Source organism: Penaeus vannamei, chromosome 28 (genome assembly GCF_042767895.1).
Source record: "Penaeus vannamei isolate JL-2024 chromosome 28, ASM4276789v1, whole genome shotgun sequence".
Taxonomy (NCBI): Eukaryota; Metazoa; Arthropoda; class Malacostraca; order Decapoda; family Penaeidae; genus Penaeus; species Penaeus vannamei.
The window spans coordinates 16,601,580-16,611,579 of NC_091576.1; the positions used below are offsets into that span (position 1 = coordinate 16,601,580).

The following is a 10,000-nucleotide window of genomic DNA, read 5'->3' on the forward strand; positions in this document are numbered from 1 at the left end:
GTATCTTTTTTGAGAAACATGATTTAAGGTATGTCGCATTAAAACTGTCTTTCATTATGTTTTCCTATATATATTCATTTCAATGTAATTTCAGGGCCACTACAGCATGGGAAGTCTTCAGGCTGACATAGGGGAACTAGCACACCACCTGAAGCAAGAACGCCTATTCCTCGAGGCTGAGAAACAACAGATCCAAATATTAAATGAAAAGGTAATTGGAGTGTAATTTTGGATAAGGACAGTATTTTATTAGATGTTTGTAAAGGTAGAGACAAGTTGTGTAGATTATAGCAATGATGATATTAATGACAATGATTACAATAGCACTAGGAAATGTGATAATCATAAAAGTGTCAACTTGAATATTTGAAAGGTTGTGAAGACTATAGAGCGAGTGTACCAGGCATCCTGGGTCCGTGGCGAGCAACAGAGAAACTACGATGATCTCGTTCTGCGACCTCATTCCTCCCCCCCGGCGTGCTGCCAGAGAGCCAACCTCCTTAATCAGCTAAAGTTCATTGATGGATACAAAGTGCTGGGATTCAATGTAAGTCTTGCCTTCCCTTGGATCTCTTGAATAATCTAATGCCAGATATCAGCATCTACTTTTGGCATACATATCCGTGGTAATAATTGATTGATTCTTTTTTTATTATCTTTTGGATTTGGAAATCATATACAGAGAACTATTCTTTCACTATATTAGGTGGGCAAAACTTGATACCATAGTATTTTTTTGTTGCAGGAATCTCTATATGGAGACCTCTTGTCAAGTTTACGTGATAATCCAAGGCTAGTTGCAAAATGCTTGGTTTTAGGGGAAAACCAGAACCAGGAGGCCATGCAGGTAGCCGCGGGAACCATGTTCTCGTCGGTGTATGGCAACTGCCTCCTGCCAGATGATGAAACATTAGTGCTGAATCTGCTGAAGTAAGTGTAGGCTGATGTGATTTTCTTTCTTTTTGATGGCTGCATTTACTATTTCTTATTTCTTTTTCTTTTTTCCTCATGCCTCATGCCTTGCAAATCAGTTTTCTGGGATGAACTGGTGCATTATTAAATCTTGAGATAAAAGCTGATTTCTGATTTTTCAACTGATTCATTGCTTGATTAAGAGCTTGTTAAATCTCTGATTGGAAATATTTTCCTCAAGGTAGGATTTTATTTTTCAGATGAAAGTTTCCAATTCCAGCTTTTATGCCTCATTTCTGAAATTGCACACAGACATTTGATGGAGCTACAGCTTGCCGTCTCAGAGACTCCTCGACGTTTGCTGCGACGTGGGTCCTGTGCATTCAGCCAAATCTATCGTTCATATGTAGACACGCTTCCTCAGGCCAAGGTATCAGGAATGTTATGTCAGGGACTCAGAAATGGACATCTTAGTCATGTAAAATTTGCCAGCTTGTCTTATAAGGAATGACTTTCATTTCAAACAATATTTCAGCGGTGAAAGTGCATTCCCAACCAGGACTACCAGTTGCAGGTAGTAGAGGTAATGAAGCTCTTGATTTTGGCAGGTATTTCTAACAGCAGCATTACACCAACCAGTCATGCAGCTCCTGATGGAAGATGAACTGTTTCTTGATATTGACCCTGCCAAGGCTGCGGTTCGCTTCCCCCCAGAGGAGCGGCTTAGAAGGTTTGGTCAAGAAGGCACACCCGAGTACACGGCTGCTCTTGCTAAATACCGAGCCTGGACTATTGCCAAGCTTGTCAAAATTGCAAACAGGTATAATGAATTAATCATTATTGATAAATATTGAACATGTTAATCTAGCATGCAACAAAGCAACATCAGACCATCATACTGAAGGGAAATGCATTTCAGAAATGATGTTGTCTTGTGTATATCAGTTTGATGTCAGAGGTTATGACTTGTATATTGTATAAACATGTTGATAAAAAAAAAACTAATTTTTACTAATATGTGTAAAGCTAGATAAATTCCATGCACATCTATTATAAAGACTGTAGTAAGTGCATGGCATCATTGTGAAGGACTCTAGGCACTGGTTTGATACCAAAATACAGTTGAATTGGCACACTTCATAAATATCCTAATGACCTGAATATCATTTGATGGATATTTTTATAGTACCTCTTTATGTCTCAGGGATGTAAGAGTAAAATGTGAATATTCTCAACAAGGGATTTATGACATACTCACAGAGAAGAGAGAAGAGGGTAGGGGAGGAGAGAGATAGAAACAGAGAAGGAGACAGATAGAAACAGAGGTAGAGACAGACAGAGAGTGTGTGTGTGTGTATGCATAGTAAGTATGTTTGTTAGAGTAAATGCCAGTTTTAGACAGTAAAAACATATTTCATATTTATCTTCATGGGAGACTGGGAATGTTTTTAAAATTGCACCTTTGCACTTATCTTCTCTGCATGGATGTTAGTTTGGAATGTTGACATAGATGGGAGCAATGTATACACGTTAAAGACCAAAGTAGCATGGCTTGAACATATACCTGTACGTATCCATAGGACACTGAGTTATATTTACATATTTGGAAATGATGGCTACTCTTAAGAGTGTTCAGAAAAGAGTGAAGGTAGTTTAAGTTGATGCAGTGGTGACCCAAGTTCCACCCTCAGGTTCATGGAAAGCATTAAGGAAGCGATGAACTGCTTCCCTCCCCAATTATCGTGGCTTGTAAGAGTGCTGTACGACGTGCTCCTAACGGCCAAGAGAGCTGACACCAGAGAGGTTAGCGCAATATGTGTGGACTTGGTCTTTGCACTGTTTCTCTGTCCAGCCCTCATCTCGCCCGAGCCACACGGAATCTGTGATGCACCGATCTCCCACATTTCCAGGTTTAATCTCATTCAGGTGAGTCACATCATGGTATTAGCTTAATTGCCTCCATTAATGTTTCAGAGATTAAGAGTTGATCGAATGTCTGTACACATAAGCTACAGTATGAAGAGAAATAGATGGATACTGTATCATTCATATTTTCCTTTTTGCATGTCTTAATATCTTTCTTTCATTTTTACAATACAGGTTGCTCAGATACTGCAGGTGCTGGCAATGAGTCGCTGGGAAACGCCAGATAGCAGACTCTCTGATCTGTACTCAAACTTTGACAAAGAGGTGAGTGTCCTTTACCTCACATGACAACAAATGTTCAAGGCAGAGAAAAAAGAAAAAAAGGTGTATAGTTCATGGACTTGAGCTCTTATAATTAATGCCTTGCCAATGGGTGGCAAGGACTCCTTTCTAAGTGGCATGTATACCCATGCCATGCGAGTTGAGCCATTTCTTAAGTTGGGCCCTTGTTTGGAGTTACAGCCCCTCAAAAATATGTTTTATATTACTTTTTAGCCTCATTCACTGGGAAAATGCTGATGCTAAAACCAAAATCTTAGCAAGTACAGGAATTATATAATTCCCAAGCTTTGAATTTCTCCCCGGAGTGGCTAACTATGCTTGGCACCTAGTTCAATATGAAATCGTGAAGTACCTGTTGGCATGGGGTTGAAATCTGAATACAAAACAATGACATTATTTTCATAAACTAACGACAGTTTATTTGGAGTGATTATTGATAGGAATTATGCATATATTATATATTATCCACAGGTCATATCAGGTGTTGTGGACAGCATCGTGGAAGGGGGAGGGTCAGAGGCCCCTCCACCAGGTATCTCTTGCCTCAACAGTCCCCTGAGTACCTTAGTCCGGTCGTCGATATTGATCCCGGAGCCTCGTCTACATTCACTTGTCTCATTCCTTTTTAGTGTAAGTTGGTTGTTGATCTTTTAGAGTTTGCAGGTAAAATATATTAATGTATTTATTATTTGATATACTTTTGTGTATGTTTTATTGTTAGTTAGTGTCAATTAAACCTTTTTCATTAACTGTTTTTTATTGGAAAACTGTCGAGACCTCCCTAACTCACCTGAACAGATGATAGTTGATACAGAATACACAGCATTTTTTACTCAGTACTGCTCAATCCAGGATAACCTCATAAAGGATGAAAAATTAAATGATTGATTTTTTATTGATGTATGATTCCATAAATTCCATTTTGTTCAAGAGGATACACTTTAAAGATGTGTTTCTTAATGTGTTCTTCTATTCCTTTGACTTTCTGATTTTAATATTTGTATTTTCTGATATCAACATCACCTTTTTAGTATACTGCACAGAATTTTTATTGTGCAAATAGGTAAATGAGGAATGCTCTAATAACTTTTAGTTTTATCAGATACTGTATATTTTCAGATACTTGGGGAATTGCCCGAAGATGATATTACACGTAAAGAACTGGAAGCAGCAATTGGCCGCTTGAAGCCAAGCCACATCACTCCTCCTCCAACTGCATCTCAATCTGGAGCCCCCTCAGCCAGTTCAGCCACACCCAAGAAAAATCTGTTAGGGAGAGTAAAATCTAATAGGTAAGTATATATGGCTTGCTTGCTTTATATAAAGGGAAGAGTTTGATGCTCAAAATCTGTTTGTTGTTTATGTTAGGTTTCAAAGGATTTGTATAAAAAAAAATGCATGGTAAAGGTCTCATGTTGATAAATTTTGTATACTAACAAGTGGCAATTTGTTTTACCTATCATGTACAGGAATAGATCAAGCAAGAGTGCAAGTGAGGGCAGTGGTGACTCTGATTCCATAGGGTCAGCACAGGACTCTACCACCAGTTCTAGTCAGCTCCCTGCTCAAGGCAGCATTGATGAGGGCGAGGTGATGCCTGCCTCCCTAGACTACGACACTGTCCTTGTGATATCCCTTAATGTCTCCAGCCCACCAGAGTGCCCAGGCCTCATGTCTGAGGAGAAGGTCCTCTCTACACTGCAGGTAATTATTGGAGGTCTTGAATTAGGGCAGTAATAGGACTGTCTGCTGAGACAGTATTTTCAGAGAAGCCAAAAATCAAGAGAACTCAAGTGATATTTTTGTAAATGATTGTTTACATATAATTCTTGCATGTGACAACCATAGACATCCTTGAGATCTTTGTTACAAGGTATATATTGCTTCAGTTCTTGCTTTTTTTCAGAGAATCATTTTCCTCATATGTTTTAAGTTCATTTTTGATAATTCTGACCTATATAATCTGCTTTTTCATTTATTTATTTTATTGAAAGATTTAATGACATGTCAAAACATTTACCAAGAATTCTTTGATTAATCATTATCTTAACTTTAAGTTACCTTGTTGACTTTGATATCATACTGTGACATTAACCCTATGCCTCTGGATGGCATGCCATTCCAAGAATGGCTTATTCTTTAGAGAGACATATCTGGTGCCGCCATTTTCTCAGTCTAGTCACAGTTCATGGTCCTTCGTTGATGTGGATTTGCACTGTGGTGGCTGGATACTTTTAAAGTAATTTAGGCAAAAACTTAGGACGAGGGTCTCATTACATTATACATATCTGTATTAGAGCTACAAACCAGAACTTTATCAGTACATAGACATCATGAAAACAAGCAAGCTGGTTGTTTAAATATAGTGCATACAACCATGATTAGTCTTGGAGTATGGGCCTTTTTGGTGCTATAGGCAACCTAGAGGCATTGGGTTCATGATTACAAGATGTCATCATTTGTATAAAAATCACAAGTTTTATTTTTCATTTGTAATATGATTATTGTTTTTAGGTGTTTGCATATATTTTCATATTTTGAAATGGTATAAGAGGGGCATATATATTTTAGATGTTATGAAATCTGTACAAAAAATTTGCATTTAGGCCAAAACTCCATTGTCACCTGGATTGTTTAGGGTTAGTCTGATGTCTAGTGTCTTTATTTATTTTTACTTTTTATTTGTTATTTTTTTCTATTTCCTAAGATTAATTTACTTAAACTAGGTTAAATCTCCTAAATGAGCACAGGTTTCTGGCCCCCCCCTCCAGGCAACCAAACCTACCTCCCGCGTCAGAATGAACGTGGAAGATGATGCGGATGGAGGTGGAGGAGAGGCCACCATTGAGAAGCGGACACGGTTTTCCCTCTCCCATGATGAGGGTTCCATCGGTAATACTTCAGACAACTTGGAGGCTATTAGTGAAGCTGCCAGCAACCATAGCGTGGCTTCCAGTCTTGATGATGTGGAACAGGTAATGAAGTTATGGAAGGAAGTTAGATCTCTGATATTGTTGTTTGATGCATGTGCATAAATGGTTGTTCATTTTGTGCTTCTCCTTTTTATGATTGATAGGTTGATGTTGAGTTTTTTTTTTTTTTTTTTTTTTTTTTTTTTTTTTTTTTTTTTGTTTAGATAGGGTTTTGAATATCGTGTCATTAAGGCTGAAGACTCTTCTCTGTTAATTTTAGGAGGATCAACCAGACAACCTGTCTGATATGGTGTCTGCCAATGTTTCTGGACGAGGAACGCCAAATGTGTCTGGCCGCGACACTCCTTCCTCCCAGGTGACTGAAGGGGAGGAAGTTGGACTTAGAGGTGGAGCAGAGAATCACCCACCAGCAGCCAACATCCCAGTGACAGTCCCCAAACCAGCAAGAGCAGACATTGAGGAGAAGTTTGGGAGATTTGAAATTAAGCCTCTCATAGGGGGTGATGAAACGGTATCGCTTGTGTCAGACACATGGAGTACTGATGTGTTGGCTAGTGATTCTGAGACCATTGAGGCAGCTGACAGGGCAGACCGTGGGGACCAGTTCCATGATCAGCTGCTAAATCGACATTTAGCAGAATTGGACAGGATGCAAGGAGACTACCTCAGTGGAGATGCAGCTGGAGAGACCTTTGAGACAGCCTCAGAGGCTTGGAGCACAGACGTCCTGGCCTCAGACTCAGAAAGGATGACTGAGTTTGACACCGATGATGCACAGAGTGTGGCTCGATCAGATGACACTGGACGGTCAGAAGTGGAAGTTGAACTTGGTGGGAGTGACTTACTAAGGCCAGAACCTTTAAATCAACAAGAGGATAACATCACCCCACGTGCACAGGGTTCACGATCCCCTGTGGAGGGAGCTTTTGGTGGGGGCAGCAGCAGTGGTATTTTAAAACCCATGCCTGTTTTACCCCCATCCTTAGGTTTAGAATCTGGAACCAGCACACCCAGTGGCATCCTGAAGCCCATTCCCATAATTCAAAATAGAGCAGGAAGACCTGCAACACCACCAAGAGTAGAATTTCAGCCGATTCGCCATGCAGAAGACATTGACCGACCAGAGTCAGAAGAGCCAGAGGGTGAAATGTCTCAGGCAGATCAGGAAATTGCTTCAGCCACTCAGAGTCTGGGACGCCTGAGCCTAAACCTTTCAACATTACCAAACAATGGCATTGTGTCTGGAGACCAACACCTGTTGTTGAACACCTTTATTGGGGAGAGTAGCAGAACCGTAACAACTGCTCCCCTTATTGACTTGGGAAGTAGTGGTGAGAGCAGCCACATGGTTGCTCCGGTGGTAGTTCATCCTCATCACAAGCTTGTGTCCAGTGACAGAGGCTCAGGGGAGGATAGCAGCCTACACCTAAGCACTACCAGCTTAGCCTCATCAAGCAGCTCAGGTTCGGATGTGGTTGGGGGCTCAGGTAAAATAAGATCGGCTTCCAATGCTAGCTCAGGCCCAACCACAGACTCAGTAGACACACCAGAGCCTGTTGCCCCACCTGTCAGCATGGCAGCCACAGGAGCAATACCAAAAAGTATTAGTTTTGACAAGACAGCTGAACGAGGGGATCGTGATTCCATGGAGGGAGATGCAAAGCACAAGCGAGGCTTTTTTAAAAACTTTAAGCTGCCAGGGTTCAAGGGGCGCCGCAAACCAGGCACTCGCTCAGGTGATGATTCATCTTTCATGCGTGCGGGAATGGCTGGACAGGAAATTAACATGAGAAGAACTCTCTCTGAAGATAACAGACCTCCAACCATTGAGGAAACTAGTGATGACATTCTAGCCAAGTATAGGAAGAAGCCAGAGGTGGACACATCTGAAACCGATGGTATTTCTGGTGTGGAGCATAATTTGTGAGTAGTCTGTATTTTATATTTTTCATTTTTGAATTTTTAAAATGAGAGTATCAACTGCATTTCCAAATTTTCTTGCTGTACATTGAAAACATAGAGTATTTTAGAAATGTTATATAAGTTTGACTACTATGAAGAGGTTTGATATGTCCTTTTTGGCAGGCAAGTGAATGACATTCCGAAGACGGAGGAGGATGAGCGTCTTTTCATAGATCCAAACAACATTGAATCAAGTTACGCATTCACAGATGCCAAGAGAAAGTTGAGATTAGTTCTGAGTATTGCAGATTTCTCCATGTCCCCATATCTCCCTGAATTTGGTGCGCCAACAGGTTCAGAGTAAGTGTTTTGTCATTATTCCCTTAATGAATGAAATTGTGATGTATCATGAAAAAAATTATATGGCAAAACTTTGGGTAGTAGGATTTGATATGTCTGTATGGACTTATGGATTTTTATCCTTTCTCTTCCTAAAAGTGGCACAAGCCTAGACAGTGATGTACTAACATGGTTACGGTGCCAGCTGGCCGAGGCAACCAACCTTCATGATCGATCCCTGGTGGCTCAGCTACATGAAACAATTCGTTGTGTTCAGCTCTTTGATACTCAGGTACTGATTTTGCATATGAAAACACACTGAATATTCTTGCAAGTGTGATCAGCTTAACCTTCTCACTTTAGCATTTGATATTGAATGACAAAATACAAAATATGTTGATTATTGAAGAGGAATATTAGTAGTTCTGTATACCAATGCTACCATGTAGGAGAAAAGGTGTAATAAGGTGTTTGTTCCAGGGTCGCGAAAGGCTGGTCAGAAGTTTGACAGAGGACTACCGCAGCAGGTCACCGTATGTGGCATACCTAGTTCGCAGCAGACAGGGACTACTGACTACGATTGCTCATCTGGATAAGTAAGTTAAACATAGTATTTAGAACCTTTAAACATTTCCATATTGATTTGATAACAACATTATAAACCAAGGAGTGCTGTTATTCCAAAATTTATTTTTAGTCTTTGTCAGTAGGTTTACATTTATTATGGCATGCATTTTTTAATGAAACCACCTCCATCCCAGACTCCTTGCAAGAATAGATGCCGACACAGAAGTTGTCATGTCGTCTATTGTTGGAGTATGTGTGAGAATGTTCCTTGAGCGCCGGGAACATAACCTGAGTCGCTTCACACATGAATTTACAGTTCTGACTGTCCCAGATGAAAAAGTTCAACTGGTTGAAAATTTTCTGTCACAACTTTATAATGAACTGGAGCGAGATCCAATGTGGATTAGTAAGTCTGAGATTTATATACTGTTAGAAATTTGACAATGGTAAATTTTGAAAAAAGGAGTTTCTTATTTACCTGAATTTGTCCTTACTTGTCAACATCTTGATTGTCTACAGGTAGCACTAACGACCAGCTAAATGCAGCACGATTAGCTTTGGAAAGAGTCGTTATGTCTCATATCTACATCCACGCTCTCTATCCTAATGGGGATGGAGATGTATCTCGTGATCAGTAAGTCAAAGGGATTTTTGTTTTATTTGAGAAACATAAAGATAGATTTAAATTTGAGGACTGGAGCTTTATTTGGAATGTGTGTTTATGTATACATATGTGTATATATATTTATATATAAACATGAATATTTTCTTCTTCCTTTCTTTCTTTTCTATAATTCTATTCACAGTAGTGGCATGTACATATATACCATAGCCACTGCATTTTTTTCTTGCTCTCTCGCTCTCTTTTTCCATAGATGGCTCCTCAAGAGCTTTTTAGTTACCTTGATTTATCAGAAAACAATTTTCTGTTATTTTTGTCGCTGTAAGTATTAATAGAAAATAAATAAATAAATAAAAGAGCAGGGAAATCAAGTAAAGACATGTAAGGCAGCATACTAATTGACTGTGCATTTGTGGAGCCATCTGTGTGTAAGCAAAATTCACAAAACATTACTACAATGCCTGTGGGTTAAACACTAAACACCCCACCACAAGATCAGGTCTGTAGACATGGTTAA

The 10,000-nt window shown here is 39.7% G+C and overlaps 1 protein-coding gene across 5 annotated transcripts in view; it reads left to right on the forward strand.

Annotated features, from left to right (window-relative positions):
- Gapvd1 (GTPase activating protein and VPS9 domains 1) overlaps positions 1-10,000 on the forward strand; it is a 22,704-nt gene that overhangs the window by 8,849 nt on the left and 3,855 nt on the right. For 2 of the 5 annotated variants that reach the window (XM_027368582.2, XM_027368586.2), the window contains exons 2-18: positions 95-211; positions 374-547; positions 746-930; positions 1,225-1,342; positions 1,521-1,732; positions 2,604-2,838; positions 3,013-3,102; positions 3,592-3,750; positions 4,240-4,412; positions 4,590-4,824; positions 5,871-6,095; positions 6,313-7,976; positions 8,139-8,315; positions 8,454-8,586; positions 8,775-8,890; positions 9,056-9,267; positions 9,381-9,495. In XM_027368582.2, the coding sequence (XP_027224383.1) occupies positions 107-211; positions 374-547; positions 746-930; positions 1,225-1,342; positions 1,521-1,732; positions 2,604-2,838; positions 3,013-3,102; positions 3,592-3,750; positions 4,240-4,412; positions 4,590-4,824; positions 5,871-6,095; positions 6,313-7,976; positions 8,139-8,315; positions 8,454-8,586; positions 8,775-8,890; positions 9,056-9,267; positions 9,381-9,495 (4,328 nt within the window). In that variant the 5' untranslated portion in view covers positions 95-106. Of the gene's footprint in view, positions 1-94; positions 212-373; positions 548-745; positions 931-1,224; positions 1,343-1,520; positions 1,733-2,603; positions 2,839-3,012; positions 3,103-3,591; positions 3,751-4,239; positions 4,413-4,589; positions 4,825-5,870; positions 6,096-6,312; positions 7,977-8,138; positions 8,316-8,453; positions 8,587-8,774; positions 8,891-9,055; positions 9,268-9,380; positions 9,496-10,000 lie in introns of those variants that run through there. The other 3 variants (XM_027368587.2, XM_070141864.1, XM_070141865.1) reach the window with 2 other exon arrangements.